General features: G+C 45.5%; 1 protein-coding gene across 2 annotated transcripts in view; it reads right to left on the reverse strand.

Moving 5' to 3' along the window:
- CXCL12 (C-X-C motif chemokine ligand 12) overlaps positions 1–21,303 on the reverse strand; it is a 242,630-nt gene that overhangs the window by 93,563 nt on the left and 127,764 nt on the right. Inside the window, exon 4 of one of the 2 annotated variants that reach the window (XM_077259450.1) lies at positions 19,385–19,547. The exons of the other annotated variant lie outside the window; for it this stretch is intronic. Coding sequence (XP_077115565.1) covers positions 19,472–19,547 — 76 coding nt within the window. The 3' untranslated portion in view covers positions 19,385–19,471. Of the gene's footprint in view, positions 1–19,384; positions 19,548–21,303 lie in introns of those variants that run through there. 2 annotated transcript variants of the gene reach the window in all.

The following is a 21,303-nucleotide window of genomic DNA, read 5'->3' on the forward strand; positions in this document are numbered from 1 at the left end:
GTAGGGAGAAACTTTTTTTGTAAAGTTGCACTATGGGGTGCATTATACTACTATGGGGGTTCATTATACCACTATGGGAGTGTATTATATTACTATGGGGTGCATTATACTGCTATATATGACTATGGGGTGCATTATACTACTATGGAGAACATTATACTGCTATATATGACTGTGGTGCATTATACTACTATGGGGGTGATATACTGCTATATGTGACTATGGAGTTCATTATACTATTATATGTGATTAAGGGGATGCATTATACTAGTATATATAACTAAGGGGGTGCATTATACTAGTATATATAACTATGGGGGTGCGTTATACTATTATGTGGGTGCATTACACCACTATGGTGGTGCATTATTCTACTATATATGACTATGAGGGTGCATTATACTGTCATGTATGAATATGGGGTACATTATACAACTACGGGGGTGCATTATACTATTATGGGGGCGCATTATACTGCTATATATGACTATGTGGTGCGTTATACTATTATATATGACTGTGGGGTGCATTATACTACTATGGATGACTATGGGAGTATATTGTATTACTATATATAACTGTGGGGTGGATTATAATGTGATATATGACTATTGGGTGCGTTATACTTCAATGGGGGTGCATTATACTATTATGGGGATGCATTATACTGCTATATATGATTATGGTGTGCATTATACTATTATATATGAATATGGGGTGCACCATACTATTATATGTGATTATGAGGTTGCATTAAACTGCTATATATGACTATGAGGTGCATTATACTAGTATATATAACTATGGGGGTGCATTATACTACAATGGGGGTGCATTACACTGCTATATATGACTATGGGGTTCATTATACTATTATACAGTGGGGGAAATAAGTATTTGACCCCTTGTGATTGTGTAAGTTTGCCCACTGACAAAGACATGAACAGTCTATAATTTTAAGGGTAGGTTAATTTTAACATTGAGAGATAGAATATCAGAAATAAAATCCAGAAAATCACATTGTATAAATCATATTAATTTATTTACATTTTACAGTGAGAAATAAGTATTTGATCCCTCTGGCAAACAAGACTTAATAATTGGTGGCAAAACCCTTGTTGGCAAGCACAGCAGACTTTTTTTTTAGGTTGATTATGAGTTTTGCGCACGTCAGGAGGAATTTTGGTCCACTCCTCTTTGCAGATCATCTCTAAATCATTAAGATTTTGAGGCTGTCGCTTGGCAACTCGGTGCTTCAACTCCCTCCATAAGTTTTCTATGGGATTAAGGTCAGGAGACTGGTTAAGCCACTCCAAGACCTTAATGTGCTTCTTTTTGAGCCACTCCTTTGTTGCCTTGTCTGTATGTTTTAGGTCATTGTCTTGCTGGAAGACCCAGCCGCAACCCATTTTTAATGTCCTGGTGAAGAGAAGGAGGTTGTCACTCAGGATTTTACGGTACATGGCTCCGTCCATTTTCCCATTGATGCAGTGAAGTAGTCCTGTGCCCTTAGCAGAGAAACACCCCAAAACATAATACTTCCACCTCCATGCTTGACAGTGGGGATGTTGTTCTTTGGCTCATAGGCAGCATTTCTCTTCCTCCAAACACAGCGAGTTGAGTTAATGCCAAAGACCTCAATTTTTGTCTCATCTAACCACAGCACCTTCTCCCAATCACTCACAAGATCATCCAGTGTTCAGATGGGCCTGCACATGTCTCTATAATTTATACAAAGTGATTTTCTGGATTTTATTTTTGATATTCTCTCTCAATGTTAAAATTAACCTACCCTTAAAATTATAGACTGTCCATGTCTTTGTCAATGGACAAACTTACAAAATCAGCAAGGGATGAAATACTTATTTCCCCCAATGTGTATGACTGTGGGGTTGCATTCTACTAGTATAAATAACTATGGGGGTGTATTATAGTACTATGATGGTACATTATACTGCTATATATGACTATGGGGTGCATTATACTTCTATATACAGTATGATTATGGGGTGCATATTTAGACTACCTTGAGGGGTGCAATTTTTAGAATGGTATCCCTTTTTGGTACTTTCTGTCATATAGGCCCTTCAAAGTCTCTTCAAATGTAATGTGGTCCCTAAATAAATGTTTTTTCAAATTTTGTTGGAAAAATGAGAAATTGCTGGTCAACTTTGAACCCTTCTGATTTCTTAACAAAAAATGATGTCTCAATAATTGTTATTATGTAAAGTAAACATGTGAGATATTTGTTATTTATTAACTATTTTGTGTGGCATAACTCTCCGATTGAAGCATAAAAATACAATTTTTAAAATTTCAGCATATTCTAAATTTTTGCCAAATTTCCAATTTTTTCACAAATAAATGCAAATCATATTGAAATGTTAGCACTATCATTAAGTACATTAAGTCACAAAAAAACTTTCACAGAATCAATGTGATCCGTTGAAGCGTTCCAGAGTTATTACCTCTTACTGGTCAGAATTGTAACATTTGTCCTGGTCATGAAGGCGAAAACAGGCTTGGGGGGAGAAGGGGTTAAAGTGTCTGTCTCAGGTCTCTTATGCTACTTTATCTGAACAAAGCATAGGGTAGATGGGGAGGTGCTAAGTTGAGCACTCTGACTATTCATAGAAAAAGCCTTTTTCCTCTACTTAATGACTGTTTATTGACATATTTTCACATACAAAGTTTGAAGGCATATAAGTGTAGAATTCTAAATTACTGTTCATTGGAAGTTTTTAGTAACAGATTAAATTTCACCTCTGTTCTTCAGCTCTCACATTTTGCCAATCATAGCAAGCCTGAAATATGTAGCAAGGTAACCAATGAAACAAGAAGGGAGGAATACACAGAATGGGGAAGGTCAAAAGGATGATGGGAATAGTAGTTTATAAGGTATATGCATGCTTTTACTACATGTCTAAAGAAAGAAAGGGAAGAGACAATTCTTTTTATCCCTATCATGTTTAGTTGCCTACTCCATTACTAATCAGAAGTCTTGCTCCTTTCCTGACTCTTGTGGAATGGTGAGGTTCTCCTACGTCTCCATATTTTTAGTGCTAGCACTAAGAAAGCATTGAGAATAACACAGCTGTATAGATGAGATTGCTTTTATAACTCAGCATGTGGCAACCAGATGGGACTTGATGTTATTAAAAAGTTTTACTCTTTTCCCATAACCAAGCAAATTTAAACATAAAATCAGGCAATGGGCAAAATCCCAAGAGCACTTTTAAAAGAATAAGAGAGGGAGCAAGAAAATAAATTACAATTTAATGAGGAACTCATAAACGGAGGAAATATGACACACTCCCACATTTTTCTCTATGTTATTTCAGTCTAAAAGATGAATAAGGAAATTCTAGAGTCAGTGTTACAGATACATAAATATCTAAGGCGGTGTAAGATTTTTTAAAGTAAGGATTGTGTTTATTTACTTTGTAATTACCAAAGAAAAGCACAATCTATTTATCTATCTATCTATCTATCTATCTATCTATCTATCTATCTATCTATCTATGTATTCTGGTGTAGTATTTCAACAATTACCCTTTGATAAGGACACATATGGCATAAATTTAAACATGTGAAATGTGTGGTTTTTTTCAGCTGTAGTTGAAGGGTTAGGCCAGGTTCACACTTGTGTTTGGGTAGAGTGCGTAGGACTGCGTACTTCCTCCCTTAAGTCCTGTCTACTTCCGCACTTCTTCCCTTAAGCTCCGCCTACTTCCACATGCATCCAGCATACTGAGATGCAGTGACCCCTCTTACAGGTAGGGGGTGCTGCATGGTCTCCCCAGAATACGCATGGAGGAATATTGAGGCCATAGGAATGGAATCGCAGGCATAACGGTGGTAATGAGTTAAAATCTGGCAGTATTGTGAATGGCCGGTATGTGGGTCGCAGAGGAAGACACTCTTCACTGCCAGCCTGAAGTAAGGTTGTTCTGGGACCTGTAATCCCACAAGTAAATTGTGTTGTTTAACAAGGGAGGCTGGCAAGGCTATTTATGAGAGATGGGCGTGTCGAACAAGCCACACATACACTCTCATCTAGGGGAGTGGTTACAGCTTGATAATGTGACTAGAGTGTGGGTCACATGTTCTCTGAGTGTGGACCTGAATGGTCTGTGCTGTAGGTCCCGGAAGAGCCTATGCATTGGGAGTACCGTCTCCCTGAAGAGCACGTGGTGGGGCTTTGGACCTGGTGGCTTGAGTGTTGGATGAACATCCTGAGTAGCCTCCGGACAGGCCACATGCTTGTGTGTTGGACAGTCCCAGGTGGGGATGAACGTCCTGAATAGCGCACAGTGAGACCGTGGTCCTGGACAGTCTGTTTTGGAAGCTCTTGTGAGTGGAGTCTTCCTGGAAGCACCTGAGAGACCGTGGACCTGGACGGTCTATGTTGGGGAAGCTACCATCCTTCGGTGGCTCTGGACTGACTGTGGTGTGCGTGCTAGGCAAGTTGGTGAACCCCGTAAGGCAGCTTCCCTGAGCGAGAGAGGACTGACAGGAGGTCAGTGTGTGAAGCTCCAGAAAGGTAACACCCGGGAAGGGGGCTATCATAACGGCAGAGATGTATCTGTCAGTGGAACAGACTGTTGGTGCTTGTTGTGTTCTATAGACATTGATGAACTGTTCGGCGCACGGTCACCGATGGTAACTGGACGAAGTGAGAGTTCCAGCATGTTTAGTGAACTGTGAATTGATACCATACAAAATGTATATAATGAACTGCACATGACCCGGTTTATGACACTTTAATAAACCACATAGACTGTGTTTAAGCGAAAAAACCGTACCTGTGTGCTTGTATCCCGTGCCAAGCGAGTGTCCCCCAACACATGCTGTAAGCACAATCTTACATATGGTGCTAAACTGCGGGCAACGGTCCAGGAAGCACATGTGAACATAATTGCTGTGGTTCGGTGGGGCCACAAAGATTGCAAGCGTCTGGCTGTGGATCGGCAGGTCCATGAAGCTGGCAAGTGTCTTGTTGTGGATCGGCGGGTCCACGAAGCTGACAAGCATCTTGCTGTGGATCGGAGGGTCCACGAAGTCTGCGGTGGAGCCGTACAGACTCTTGTGGAGTGTAGCTGCAGTTGCAGCAAGAGGTTCCGCAGCAGTCGGAGCTGCAGTGGCAGCAGCAGTGGCTTGTGATAGGCAGCCAGAGGTGCCGACGGTTTGTGACTGCAGCAGGAGCTGTTGCAGTACCAGCAGGAACTGGTGAAGTGTCGGGGGAAAAAAATACATTGTGGTCCAGATCGTGCAGGCTCTTAAAGGGCCAGTGCAAGCCCAGAGACATAGTGGTGTACTGTGCGAACTGGGGCCTGAGAGTACCGTGGGGGAGTCCACAGGGTGTACTCCAGGGATAGGGGTGTCCCAAAAAGGGGGGGTGTCCCTAAAAGTGCGCGGTAACCCGAACAGGGATAGTTACTGTTATGACCCCAATGGCAGAGGGTCTCAAAAGTACATACCAAGTCTGCAAACACAAAAAACCAGCTCATAGGGCAGTGGTAACTGGGATGACCATATATCTAATCCTAGCACCACAAATAGCAGCAGCCGGGGAACGTGCCTACGTTGGTTCTAGACGTCTCGCGCCAGCCGGAGAACTAACTAACCCTAGAAGGGAAAAGATAGACCTTTCTTGCCTCCAGAGAAAAGACCCCAAAAGTTGGAAACAAGCCCCCAACAAATAATAACGGTGAGGTAAGGAGAAAAGACAAACGTAAGAATGAACTAGATATTTAGCAAAGAGAGGCCCACTGACTAATAGCAGAATATAGTAAGATGACTTATATGGTCAGCAAAAACCCTATCAAAATTTCCACGCTGGATATTCAAGAACCCCCGAACCGTCTAACGGCCCGGGGGGAGAACACCAGCCCCCTAGAGCTTCCAGCAAAATCAGGAATCACATTTAGTACAAGCTGGACAAAAATAAGAGCAAAGCAAATAACCAAAAAACAAGGGAGCAGGACTTAGCTTAATTTTGCAAGATCCAAGACCAGCAGACAGGAGCAAACAGAAAGGAACTGATTACAACGATGCCAGGCACTGGACTGAGAAACCAGGAAGTTTATATAGCAACACCCCTGGACTAACGACCCAGGTGGGTGCCAAACTGAGGAAAGACAATCCCAGAGTCATATCACTAGTGACCACAAGAGGGAGCCAAAAAAGTCTAATTCACAACAGTACCCCCCCTTTAAGGAGGGGTCACCGAACCCTCACCAAGACCACCAGGGCGATCAGGATGAGCAGCGTGAAAGGCACGAACTAAATCAGCCGCATGCACATCAGAGGCAACCACCCAGGAATTATCCTCCTGACCATAGCCCTTCCACTTGACCAGATACTGAAGCCTCCGCCTGGAGAGACGAGAATCCAAGATCTTCTCCACCACGTACTCCAACTCGCCCTCAACCAACACCGGAGCAGGAGGCTCAACAGAAGGAACCACAGGTACAACGTACCGCCGCAACAAAGACCTATGGAACACGTTGTGAATGGCAAACGACACCGGAAGATCCAAGCGAAAGGACACAGGATTAAGGATTTCCAATATCTTGTAAGGACCGATGAAGCGAGGCTTAAATTTAGGAGAGGAGACCTTCATAGGAACAAATCGAGAAGACAGCCATACCAAATCCCCAACACGAAGTCGAGGACCCACACCGCGGCGGCGGTTGGCAAAACGCTGAGCCTTCTCCTGTGACAACTTCAAGTTGTCCACCACATGATTCCAGATCCGCTGCAACCTATCCACCACGGAATCTACCCCAGGACAGTCAGAAGGCTCCACATGTCCCGAGGAAAAACGAGGATGGAAACCAGAGTTGCAAAAAAATGGCGAAACCAAAGTAGCGGAACTAGCCCGATTATTAAGGGCAAACTCAGCCAACGGCAAGAAGGTCACCCAATCATCCTGATCTGCAGAAACAAAACACCTCAAATAAGCCTCCAGAGTCTGATTAGTTCGCTCTGTTTGTCCATTAGTCTGAGGATGAAAGGCAGACGAAAACGACAAATCAATGCCCATCTTAGCACAAAAGGATCGCCAGAACCTGGAAACAAACTGGGATCCTCTGTCAGACACAATATTCTCAGGAATGCCGTGTAAACGAACCACATTCTGAAAGAACAAAGGAACCAGATTGGAAGAGGAAGGCAGCTTAGGCAAAGATACCAAATGGACCATCTTGGAAAAGCGATCACATACCACCCAGATGACAGACATGCCCTGAGACACCGGAAGATCTGAAATAAAATCCATGGAAATGTGTGTCCAAGGCCTCTTCGGGACAGGCAAGGGCAAGAGCAACCCGCTGGCACGAGAACAGCAAGGCTTAGCTAGAGCACAAGTCCCACAGGACTGCACAAATGACCGCACATCCCGTGACAAGGAAGGCCACCAAAAGGACCTAGCCACCAGATCTCTGGTGCCAAAAATTCCCGGATGCCCTGCCAACACCGAGGAATGAACCTCGGAAATGACTCTGCTGGTCCACTTATCAGGAACAAACAGTCTGTCAGGTGGACAAGAGTCAGGTCTACCAGCCTGAAATCTCTGCAACACACGTCGCAAATCCGGAGAAATGGCTGACAGGATAACTCCCTGTTTGAGAATACCAACTGGTTCTGTGACTCCAGGAGAGTCAGGCACAAAGCTCCTTGAAAGAGCATCAGCCTTCACATTCTTTGAACCTGGTAAATACGAGACCACAAAGTCAAAACGGGAGAAAAACAATGACCAGCGGGCCTGTCTAGGATTCAGGCGTTTAGCAGACTCGAGATACATCAGATTCTTGTGATCAGTCAAGACCACCACACGATGCTTAGCACCCTCGAGCCAATGACGCCACTCCTCAAATGCCCACTTGATGGCTAACAACTCCCGATTGCCAACATCATAATTCCGCTCAGCAGGCGAAAACTTCCTAGAGAAAAAAGCACATGGTCTCATTACAGAGCAACCAGGGCCTCTCTGCGACAAAACGGCCCCTGCCCCAATCTCAGAGGCATCCACTTCAACCTGAAAGGGAAGTGAGACATCAGGCTGGCACAAAACAGGCGCCGAAGTAAACCGGCGCTTCAACTCTTGAAAGGCTTCCACGGCTGCAGGAGCCCAGTTAGCAACATCAGAACCTTTCTTGGTCATATCCGTCAAAGGTTTAACAACGCTAGAAAAATTAGCGATAAAACGACGGTAGAAGTTAGCAAAACCCAAGAACTTCTGAAGACTCTTAACTGACGTGGGTTGAGTCCAATCATGAATAGCTCGGACCTTGACTGGGTCCATCTCCACCGCAGATGGAGAAAAAATAAAACCCAGAAAGGGAACCTTCTGTACTCCAAAGAGACACTTTGAGCCCTTAACAAACAAAGCATTCTCACGCAAAACCTGAAACACCATCCTGACCTGCTCTACATGCGAGTCCCAATCATCAGAAAAAAACAGAATATCATCCAGATAAACAATCATAAATTTATCCAGATACTTCCGGAAAATATCATGCATAAAGGACTGAAACACTGAAGGAGCATTAGAGAGCCCGAAAGGCATCACCAAGTACTCAAAATGACCTTCGGGCATATTAAATGCAGTTTTCCATTCATCTCCTTGCTTAATGCGCACAAGGTTGTACGCACCACGAAGATCTATCTTGGTGAACCACTTGGCACCTTTAATCCGGGCAAACAAGTCCGACAACAGAGGCAAAGGATACTGAAATTTAACAGTGATTTTATTCAGAAGCCGATAGTCAATACAAGGTCTCAAAGATCCGTCCTTCTTGGCCACAAAAAAGAATCCCGCACCAAGAGGGGAAGAGGATGGACGGATATGCCCCTTCTCCAGAGATTCCTTAATATACGAACGCATTGCGGTATGCTCAGGTACAGACAGATTAAATAATCTTCCCTTAGGAAATTTACTACCTGGAATCAAATCTATAGCGCAGTCACAGTCCCTATGAGGAGGAAGAGCACTGGACGTGGACTCGCTGAATACATCCTGGTAATCAGACAAATACTCAGGAACTTCCGAAGGAGTAGAGGAAGCAATAGACACCGGCGGGGAATCACCATGAATTCCCTGACAGCCCCAACTTGACACAGACATTGCCTTCCAATCCAAGACTGGATTATGGGTCTGTAACCATGGCAGACCCAAAACGACCAAATCATGCATTTTATGCAGAACAAGAAAACGAATCACCTCCCGATGTTCAGGAGTCATGCACATGGTTACCTGTGTCCAAAACTGCGGTTTATTTTCCGCCAATGGCGTAGCATCAATACCTCTAAGAAGGATAGGATTTACCAACGGCTCAAGAACAAAACCACAGCGCTTGGCAAACGACAGATCCATAAGACTCAGGGCAGCACCTGAATCCACAAACGCCATAACAGGGTAGGAGGACAATGAGCAAATTAAAGTCACAGACAAAATAAATTTAGGTTGCAAATTACCAATGGCGACAGGACTAACAACCCTAGTTAGGCGTTTAGAGCATGCTGATATAACATGTGTAGAATCACCACAGTAAAAACACAACCCATTCTGACGTCTATGATTTTTCCGTTCATTTCTAGTCTGAATTCTACCACATTGCATTAAATCAGGTGTTTGTTCAGACAACACCACCAGAGGATTCGCGGCTTTGCGCTCCCGCAAACGCCGGTCAATTTGAATAGCCAGTGCCATGGAATCATTCAGACCTGTAGGAATGGAGAAACCCACCATCACATTCTTAATGGCTTCAGAAAGGCCATTTCTGAAATTTGCGGCCAGAGCACACTCATTCCACTGAGTAAGCACGGACCATTTCCGAAATTTTTGGCAATACACTTCAGCTTCATCCTGACCCTGAGAAATAGCCAGCAAGGCTTTTTCTGCCTGAATTTCAAGATTGGGTTCCTCGTAAAGCAATCCGAGCGCCAGAAAAAACGCATCAATATTTGCCAATGCCAGATCTCCTGGCGCTAGCGAGAAGGCCCAATCCTGAGGGTCGCCCCGTAAGAAAGAGATAACAATTTTTACTTGCTGAGCTGAGTCTCCAGATGAACGGGGTCTCAGAGATAGAAACAATTTACAATTATTCCTGAAATTCCTAAACTTAAATCGGTCTCCAGAGAACAGTTCAGGAATAGGTATTTTAGGTTCAGACATTGGACTACTGGTAACAAAATCTTGTATGCCCTGCACACGAGCAGCAAGCTGATCCACACTTGTAATCAGTCTGGACATTCATGTCTGCAGCAAGCACAAGCCACTCAGAGGTAAAGGGGAGGAAAAAAGAGAGGAAAGAAAAAAAAAAAAAAACTACTCAGACTTTCCTTTCTTGTAATCCCACTTCTGCAATGCATTAAACATTCAACCTTGGCCTGGCATACTGTTATGACCCCAATGGCAGAGGGTCTCAAAAGTACATACCAAGTCTGCAAACACAAAAAACCAGCTCATAGGGCAGTGGTAACTGAGCTGACCATATATCTAATCCTAGCACCACAAATAGCAGCAGCCGGGGAACGTGCCTACGTTGGTTCTAGACGTCTCGCGCCAGCCGGAGAACTAACTAACCCTAGAAGGGAAAAGATAGACCTTTCTTGCCTCCAGAGAAAAGACCCCAAAAGTTGGAAACAAGCCCCCAACAAATAATAACGGTGAGGTAAGGAGAAAAGACAAACGTAAGAATGAACTAGATATTTAGCAAAGAGAGGCCCACTGACTAATAGCAGAATATAGTAAGATGACTTATATGGTCAGCAAAAACCCTATCAAAATTTCCACGCTGGATATTCAAGAACCCCCGAACCGTCTAACGGCCCGGGGGGAGAACACCAGCCCCCTGGAGCTTCCAGCAAAATCAGGAATCACATTTAGTACAAGCTGGACAAAAAATAAGAGCAAAGGAAATAACCAAAAAACAAGGGAGCAGGACTTAGCTTAATTTTGCAAGATCCAAGACCAGCAGACAGGAGCAAACAGAAAGGAACTGATTACAATGATGCCAGGCACTGGACTGAGAAACCAGGAAGTTTATATAGCAACACCCCTGGACTAACGACCCAGGTGGGTGCCAAACTTAGGAACGACAATCCCAGAGTCATATCACTAGTGACCACAAGAGGGAGCCAAAAAAGTCGTATTCACAACAAGTTACCCAAAAAGGGGTGGAATCCCAAAAGGGGGCCGTAACCCGAACAGGGGTGATGTAAAAAAACATTGCAAGTGACCAAAAGGGAGCGGAGTCCAAAACAGAGGTGTGGCGAATGCGCCATTAGTCTATAGCCAGGAGCAGTGAAGTTCCTACTATGCAGGACCACAGCAGTGCCATTTCTGGTTGAATGGAGAATGTATGATGGGACTGATAGACCCGGGGAGTGGAGTGTCTTTGCTGAGGACCCCTCCTGAATGTTCTGTGTCGCCTGGGATGGGGCTGAGAGTGAATGGCTGAGGTGGGGACATTAAAGGACATTTGGCAGCCTGCCTCTACATTGACACATTGGAGGAGTCCACGTACCATGATGTAAGGGTAGTCCCGGACTTACTGTACACTATGGTAATAGGGCAGGACTTGGAAGCCCTGTGGGATTTGTGGATAAAAGGGAAAGTCTCTGTAGAAATAATTTGTATGGGAGGTATTAATGTGGAGAATGGAGGGCTCTCGGTTGATGGGGTTGCAAACTTAAAAGTGTTAATATCTCTGAAAACTGACGGGTCAGATATACGGGTGACTGCTCGATGTTTGGAGCATGCAAAGAAAGCTCAAAGTCGGCTAGACTTGGTGGAAGACACAGTCCAAGTACCCAAAGTTCTGGTGGCGAAAGTCATCGGGAGACTTGGGAAAGTGATGGAGGAAATTGTGAGTAAATCTGGTGTGGTGAGAGTTAGGATTCCGGTTGGTGATGAAGCCTAAGTAGAGGGTGAAGATGGGATGGTACCAGTCTTCATTGTTGGGTCAACAGAGAGCCTTAAGAATATCCGCATGCTCCTCGAATATCGTATGGCATACCTAAGAGAGGTAGAGCAGCTGAGACTTGAGGGACTGAAAGTTAATAAAAAGCTGCACAAAAGGCGAAGACTTTTGACCTGAAATGTGGACAAAGAGGTGGAAGTATCCAGTCTGAAGATAAATGGACTACTCTCTGGGTGACAAAGACAATAGGAAAGATTGCCAACAGAGAGACAACCGAAGGAGGCCTGAAGAAAGAGTTAGAAGCAGTGACTCCTCAGTTAGCTCAGTGTTGAGTGGCCTAGGCGGGAGACCTTGTAGTAAATATAGTGGCAAAGGGTCCAACTCTGACCAGACAGTAGCCTCAACTGAAAGTGGGTCTCATGACTGCACCAACCATGGGAGCCATGGAGAGAAAGGTCAGGTAAAGGGGCAAACTAGAAACAATGTGGTGACTAAAGGTCTGTTGACACAGACAGACGGTGACTTGAAGACTAGAGTTCAAGACTTGCATGTTGACCGCTAGGGGCAGGAAAACCCTAACAAAAGTGTGATGATGAGGGATGATCAAACTCGACTGAGAGGGTCCTCTCGACTGGTAGGTCAAGGTGACTTGGGTACCCGGTCTCGAGATCCCTGCTATGTGACAAATGTTCAACCCCACAGGTTTGAACAGAGGGGGAGGATATGTGATGCAGTGACCCCTGTTACAGGTAGGGGACGCTGCATGGTCTCCCCAAAATATGCATGGAGGCGTATTGAGGCCATAGGAATGCATGGCAATCGCAGGCATAACAGTGGTAATGAGTTAAAATCCGGTAGTATTGTGAATGGCTGGTATGTGTGTCACAGAGGAAGACACTCTGCACTGCCAGCCTGAAGAAAGGATGTTCTGGGACCTGTAATCCCACAAGTAAATTGTGTTGTTTAACAAGGGAGGCTGGCAAAGCTAGTTATGAGAGATGGGTGGGTTAAACTAGCTACACACACTCCCATCTAGGGGAGGGGTTACAGCTTGATAATGTGACCAGGGTGTGGGTCACATGTTTTCTGAGTGTGGACTTTAATGGTCTGTGCTGTAGGTCCTGGAAGAGCCTATGTGTTGGGAGTGCCGTTTCCCTGAAGAGCACATGGTGCGGCTTTGGACCTGGTGGCCTGGGTGTTGGACAAACATCGTGAATAGCACCCAGACAGGCCACATACCTGTGTGTTGGATGGTGCCAGATGGGGATGGATGTCCTGAATAGCGCACAGTGAGACTGTGGTCCTGGACGGTCTGTGTTGGAAGCTCCTGTGAGTAGAGGTCTTCCTGGAAGCACCTGAGAGACCGTGGACCTGGACGGTCTATGTTGGGGAAGCTACCATCCTTTGATGGCTCTGGATTGACTGAGGTGTGCCTGCGGTGTGCCTGCTAGATAAGTTGCTGAACCCCATAAGGCAGACTCCCTGATTGAGACAGGACTGTCTGGAGGTCAGCGTGTGGAGCAGGAGCTCCAGAAAGGTAATACCCAGAAAGGGGGCTATCATAACAGCAGAGACGTATCTGATAGTGTAACAGACTGTTGGTGCTTGTTGTGTTCCATGGACATTGATGAACTGTTCGGCACACAGTCACCCATTCTAACTGGACAAAGTGAGAGGTCAAGCATGTTTAGTGAACTGTGAATTGAAGCCGTACAAAATGTATATAATGAAGTGTGCATGACCCGGTTTATGACACTTAAATAAACTGCATAGACTGTGTTTAAGCGAAAAACCGTTCCTGTGTGCTTGAATCCCGTGCCAGGCGAGTGTCCCCCAATACATGCAGTAAGCACAATCTTACAATACCTAACATGTTGCTTTCCCGTGCGGTTGACGGGCACGTCAAAACGATGCATGTGGATGCATCCACATACAACGCATGTCCCTGCATACCCAATGTTAAAGATAGGTACGCAGGACGCATGTGGAAGTGGGCAGAGCTTAAGGGAGGAAGTATGCAGCCCTACGCACTCTACCTAAGCGCAAGTGTGAAACCTGCCTTAAACAGCTATAAAATGTTAATTATCAATAACACCTCATATACATGATATCCATATGACCACTCACCATCATAAATATTAATTTCCCAAAAATCCAAATTAGACAAAGATCAAATAAAAATACACCTCTACTAAATATTCAAATGCAAATAGATTGAAACAAATACAAAAAAAATAAAACATAAACTGGAGGACTACAAAAGATGCTGATCCTTTAAGAGCAGCTAGTATTACCAATCTACAAAATTAACAAGGCAGCTAGTTCAACAAGCACAGGCAATACCATGTAACAGACTTGCATATAGGCTGAAGTCACACTTGCGAATGCAATGTGAGAAACTCGGACGAGTGTTGTGAATTCCGTTCTCGGGCTCCCTCCTGTGGTCGTGAATGGTACTTTGTTGAGTTCTGTTCGTGGGCTCCCTCTGGTGGCTTTGAGTGATACTGCTGGTCTTTAGCTGGGCTCCAGCTGCCTCGTTTTCTGCTATGCTGGGTGCCTATTTAACTCCACCTAGATCTTTACTTGTTGCCAGCTGTCGTTGTATTCAGTATTGGTTCAGATCTCTCTGGGACTTCTCTTGTGACCTGTCTCCTCCAGGAGAAGCTAAGTTCATGCTAGTTCATTTTTGCTCATTGCTTTTGGAAAATGTTTCTCAGTATATGTTAAGTTCAGTCCAGCTTGCTTATATGCTATTTCCTTGGTAGCTGGAAGCTCTGGGGAGCAGAGTTGCTCCCTCATCGTGAGTCGGTGTGAGGGTCTTTTGTATTCTCTGCGTGAATATTTTTGTAGTATTTTATACTGACCGCACAGTTCCCTTGCTATCTTCTTACTATTCAGTATTAGTGGGCCTCATTTGCTAAAACCTGTTTTCATTCCTATGTTTGTATTTTCCTCTCAACTCACCGTCATTATTTGTAGGGGGCTGACTTTACTTTGGGGAAATTTCTCTGAGGCAAGTGAGGCTTTGTTTCTCTCTAGGGGTAGCTAGCTCTCAGGCTGTGAAGAGGCGTCAAGGGAGAGTTAGGTACGCTCCACGGCTGCCTATAGTGTGTGTGATAGGATCAGGGTTGCGGTCAGTAAAGTTCCCACATCCCCAGAGCTTGTCCTATATTTCAGGTTTACCTATCAGGTCAATCCTAGTGTTCCTAAACACCAGGTCCATAACAGTACAGCTGGCCCTAAAGTGTTAATGCATCGCAAAAGAGGGATAAGAGAAGTTCTGAGCTCATTTTTTTTTCTTTGCTGTGTGTTTTGCTTCTCTCCTCCCCTTAATCTCTGGGTGGTTCAGGACTCAGCTGCAGATATGAACATTCAAAGTCTGTCCTCTAGTTTGGATCATCTCACTGCAAGGGTACAAAGCATTCAGGATTATGTAGTTCAGAATCCTATGTTAGAGCCTAGAATACCAATTCCTGATTTGTTTTCTGGAGATAGACCTAAGTTTCTGAATTTCAAAAACAATTGCAAATTGTTTCTTGCTCTGAAACCCCGCTCTTCTGGTGACCCTACTCAACAAGTTAAAATTATTATTTCTTTGTTACATGGCGACCCTCAAGATTGGGCATTCTCCCTGGCACCAGGAGATCCTGCATTGCTAAATGTAGATGCGTTTTTTCTGGCGCTTGGATTGCTTTATGAGGAGCCTAATTCAGTGGACCAGGCAGAAAGGACCTTGCTGGCTCTGTCTCAGGGTCAGGATGAAGCGGAGGTTTACTGCCAGAGGTTTAGGAAGTGGTCTGTGCTCACTCAATGGAATGAGTGTGCCCTGGCAGCGATTTTCAGAAAGGGTCTTTCTGAAGCCCTTAAGGATGTTATGGTGGGGTTCCCCACGCCTGCGGGTCTGAATGAATCAATGTCCTTGGCCATTCAGATTGATCGGCGTTTGCGGGAGCGCAAACCTGTGCACCATCTGGCGGTGTTCTCTGAGCAGAAGCCTGAGCCTATGCAATGTGATAGGATTCTGACCAGAATTGAACGGCAAAATCACAGACGTCAGAATGGGTTGTGTTTTTACTGTGGTGACTCCACTCATGCTATCTCTGATTGTCCTAAGCGCACTAAAAGGTTCGCTAAGTCTGTCACCATTGGTACTGTACAGCCTAAATTTATTTTGTCTGTTACTTTGATTTGCTCTCTGTCATCCTACTCTGTTATGGCTTTTGTGGTTTCAGGCGCTGCCCTGAATTTGATGGATTTGGATTTTGCCAGGCGCTGTGGTTTTTTCTTGGAGTCTTTGCAAGTCCCTATTCCACTCAGGGGAATTGATGCTACGCCATTGGCCAAGAATAAGCCTCAGTACTGGACTCAAGTGACCATGTGCATGACTCCTGCACATCAGGAGGATATTCGCTTTCTGGTGTTACATAATCTGCATGATGTTGTCGTCTTGGGGTAGCCATGTGCTTTCTTTTCTAGAAAGTTTTCGCCTGCCGAGCGTAATTATAATGTTGGTAATCGGGAGTTGTTGGCAATGAAATGGGCCTTTGAGGAGTGGCGACATTGGCTTGAGGGAGCCAAACATCGTGTGGTGGTCTTGACGGATCACAAGAATTTGATTTATCTGGAGTCGGCCAAGCGGCTAAATCCTAGACAGGCTCGATGGTCGCTGTTTTTCTCCCGTTTCGATTTCGTGGTTTCGTACCTTCCGGGCTCTAAGAATGTGAAGGCTGATGCCCTTTCTAGGAGTTTTGTGCCTGACTCTCCGGGAGTTCCTGAACCGGCTGGTATCCTCAGAGAGGGGGTGATTCTGTCTGCTATCTCCCCTGATTTGCGGCGGGTGCTGCAGGAGTTTCAGGTCGATAGGCCTGACCGTTGTCCACCGGAGAGACTGTTTGTCCCTGATAGATGGACCAGTAGAGTTATTTCCGAGGTTCATTGTTCAGTGTTGGCGGGTCATCCTGGGATTTTTGGTACCAGAGATTTGGTGGCTAGGTCCTTTTGGTGGCCTTCCTTGTCGCGGGATGTGCGTTCCTTTGTGCAGTCCTGTGGGACTTGTGCTCGGGCGAAGCCTTGCTGTTCTCGTGCCAGTGGATTGCTTTTGCCTTTGCCTGTCCCAAAGAGGCCCTGGACGCATATTTCCATGGATTTTATTTCGGATCTTTCGGTCTCTCAGAGGATGTCTGTCATCTGGGTGGTTTGTGACCATTTTTCTAAGATGGTTCATTTGGTGCCCTTGCCTAAGTTACCTTCCTCCTCTGATTTGGTTCCGCTGTTTTTTCAGAATGTGGTTCGTTTGCATGGTATTCCAGAGAACATTGTGTCTGACAGAGGGTCCCAGTTTGTGTCCAGATTTTGGCGGTCCTTTTGTACTAAGATGGGCATTGATTTGTCTTTTTCTTCGGCTTTCCATCCTCAGACAAATGGCCAAACTGAACGAACTAATCAGACCTTAGAAACTTATCTGAGATGTTTTGTTTCTGCTGATCAGGATGATTGGGTTACTTTTTTGCCATTGGCTGAGTTCGCCCTTAATAATCGGGCTAGTTCGGCTACTTTGGTTTCGCCTTTTTTTTGTAACTCTGGTTTTCATCCTCATTTTTCCTCAGGGCAGGTTGAGCCTTCTGACTGTCCTGGTGTGGATTCTGTGGTGGACAGGTTGCAGCAGATTTGGAACCACGTAGTGGACAATTTGACGCTGTCACAGGAGAAGGCTCAGCGCTTTGCTAACCGCCGTCGCTGTGTGGGTCCCCGACTTCGTGTGGGGGATTTGGTTTGGTTGTCTTCTCGTTATGTTCCTATGAAGGTTTCCTCTCCTAAGTTTAAGCCTCGTTTCATCGGTCCTTATAAGATCTCTGAAATCCTTAATCCTGTGTCATTTCGTTTGGACATCCCAGCATCTTTTGTCATCCATAATGTGTTCCATAGGTCATTGTTGCGGAGGTATGTGGTACCTGTGGTTCCTTCTGTTGATCCTCCTGCTCCGGTGTAGGTCGAGGGAGAATTGGAGTATGTGGTGAAGATCTTGGATTCTCGCATTTCGAGACGGAAGCTTCAGTACTTGGTTAAATGGAAGGGCTATGGTCAGGAGGATAATTCCTGGGTTGTTGCCTCTGATGTCCATGCTGCCGATTTGGTTCGTGCCTTTCATTTGGCTCGTCCTGATCGGCCTGGGGGCTCTGGTGAGGGTTCAGTGACCCCTCCTCAAGGGGGGGTACTGTTGTGAATTCCATTCTCGGGCTCCCTCCTGTGGGTGTGAATGGTACTTTGTTGAGTTCTGTTCGTGGGCTCCCTCTGGTGGCTTTGAGTGATACTGCTGGTCTTTAGCTGGGCTCCAGCTGCCTCGTTTTCTGCTATGCTGGCTGCCTATTTAACTCCACCTAGATCTTTACTTGTTGCCAGCTGTCGTTGTATTCAGTATTGGTTCAGATCTCTCTGGGACTTCTCTTGTGACCTGTCTCCTCCAGGAGAAGCTAAGTTCATGCTAGTTCATTTTTGCTCATTGCTTTTGGAAAATGTTTCTTAGTATATGTTAAGTTCAGTCCAGCTTGCTTATATGCTATTTCCTTGCTAGCTGGAAGCTCTGGGGAGCAGAGTTGCTCCCTCACATCGTGAGTCAGTGTGAGGGTCTTTTGTATTCTCTGCGTGGATATTTTTGTAGTATTTTATACTGACCGCACAGTTCCCTTGCTATCTTCTTACTATTCAGTATTAGTGGGCCTCATTTGCTAAAACCTGTTTTCATTCCTATGTTTGTATTTTCCTCTCAACTCACCGTCATTATTTGTGGGGGGCTGACTTTACTTTGGGGAAATTTCTCTGAGGCAAGTGAGGCTTTGTTTCTCTCTAGGGGTAGCTAGCTCTCAGGCTGTGAAGAGGCGTCTAGGGAGAGTTAGTTACGCTCCACGGCTGCCTATAGTGTGTGTGATAGGATCAGGGTTGCGGTCAGTAAAGTTCCCACATCCCCAGAGCTTGTCCTATATTTCTGGTTTACCTATCAGGTCATTCCTAGTGTTCCTAACCACCAGGTTCATAACAGACGAGTCTCTCGCATTAATACCCGGCACTGCCGCCTGCACTCGGGACACGGAGTGTGCGGCTGCATGTATTTCTATGCAGCTGAACTCTCCGGTCTTGAGAGCCAGCATCAGTGCCAGGTATTGATGCGAGAGACTCGTGTGAGTCCCATGTTGTCCGGGGGAAGGCAAAAAGGCCCAGACAGGTTCCCTGACCTGGAAGCTGGTGGCGTGGTTATTTGAGGGGTGCGCAGCCAGCTTAAGAGCTAGGGCCGAGTTCAGGACTGTACGCTGCTGCCCTAGCCGTCGGACCATTGTCTACAGGACCTTTTTGGAGAAACATCACACCAGCTGTTGTCAGAGCTACAGACTAATGAACAAGGATAATGGTGTGCACTCTGGTCAAGGACACGGAGGTGCTGGTAAAACAGACCGTGTAGTCAAGTCAATAGTAGAAGAAAAAATAGCGCACACTTGAAACTGATATGATGCAAAAAGGTATATGCCAGATTTATTCAAGAAAACAAGTCAACAATTGCCACTGTGATAATTCGTAGATAGAAACCCGACGTTTCGACCCTCCCGGGTCTTATTCATGGGGTTACTAGGAAAGCAATAAACAGTATAAGTAGCTGTTTGTGACATAACATTATACGTAAAAGAAAACAAATAAGTAAAAAAAGACAAAAAAATAATAAAGATACACCAAAATACAAAATATAATATGTACAATATATACAAGGCAACCAGAGGTGATGAAGGGAATACTGTCAGGAGCAGCGAAAAGTCAGCCTGTAGCTAAGAGATAATTCTAGTACATCAGTTAACCACTGTTTAGGGGAGATATAGTGTTTACCTTAACTCTTTTGATACACAGACATAGGAGTGGCAGTGATAGAAGGCAAGACAATGGTCCTTTTAAGGCATAACCTGTCATTATAACAAAATATCAACATTACACAGTGTATATGTATTCAGACAGCCTAAGGGTACCGTCACACATTGAAATTTTCATCGCTGCGACGGCACGATTCTTGACGTCGCAGCGTCGTATAATCATCGCTCCAGCGTCGTAGACTGCGGTCACACGTTGCAATCACGGCGCTGGAGCGATGCCGAAGTCCCCGGGTAACCAGGGTAAACATCGGGTAACTAAGCGCAGGGCTGCGCTTAGTAACCCGATGTTTACCCTGGTTACAAGCGTAAACGTAAAAAAACAAACCGTACATACTCACCCGTCGGTGTCCTTCAGGTCCCTTGCCGTCTGCTTCCTGCTCTGAGTGCCGGCCGGAAAGTGAGAGCAGAGCGCATAGCTCCTGTGGTATAGGTAAAGGGGCCCTGTTTAGGGTGAGCCACAGCATATAAAGAAGTCCTGCAGTTGATATGAATTGAATGGATTATATTACCAAATGGCAAATAGAGGGTATAGTCATAGGGAATGCCACACATGTTTAGAGAAATGTATTTAGGGTACCTTATAATGGGTCCAGTGAATGCTCCTGTGGCATAAATAGAGGGATCCTGCTTAGGGTGGGCCACAGCATGTGGAGCTGTCCTGCAGGTAACATGAGCACAATGGGTTATATTGCCAGGTGGCATGCAGAGGGTAGAGGGGGGGTGGAGGGTCCGTGTACCTGCTCTGTCCTGTGTCCGGAGGTCAGCGGCGCATCCCGCGCCCAGCTGTGCTGTCCTGGGTTGGAGGTGGGGATATGCCTGTATGTCCTCCTAAAATACCGCCGTACCGGAAGTACGTACTCCCGGACCGGAAGTGATGCGGTCACAGGGTCCGCGCATGCGCACTGAGCCCTGAACGCAAGTAAGGGCGAGAGGATGCTCTCTGATGGCACAGTGTGAGGCCGCGCAATGGTCACTGTGTAGGAATAGGGAATAGGAGTGTCCATTATAAGGAAAGTATAGGCGCCACAGTCCTGTGAGTAATGGGGGGCGGAACACTACGTCAACAAAGAGAGAGAACAGCACAGAGAGAAGTGCAGTTCGCCCGGTGGCTGACAGAGAGCAAGGCGCTGTGTGCTTCGTGACCGTGAGAACAGCGCACGTGCCGCAAAGAGAGAACTGGTACTGGACAGACGGTTCCAGGCCACCTTATTAGCATATATCTTCCTGCCCACGGGAGACCCTGATCGTGCTGTGGCCTTGTTTGCTCTGGCTGAATATGTTCATGGACTAGGGGCTCAGCAGAAGGTAGCAACCAAAATCCCATGTACATACTTAGAGACCAGGGTGGCAGAGAATATCTGTCTGCAAACCCAAATCAACAACAGGAGGACAAAAAGAGCAAACTGATTATATCTAAAAGATATCATGTCATTTTAATATATCATAGAAAAGGTAAAATGTCA

The sequence above is a fragment of the Ranitomeya variabilis genome, chromosome 4 (assembly GCF_051348905.1).
Source record: "Ranitomeya variabilis isolate aRanVar5 chromosome 4, aRanVar5.hap1, whole genome shotgun sequence".
Lineage (NCBI taxonomy): Eukaryota > Metazoa > Chordata > Amphibia > Anura > Dendrobatidae > Ranitomeya > Ranitomeya variabilis.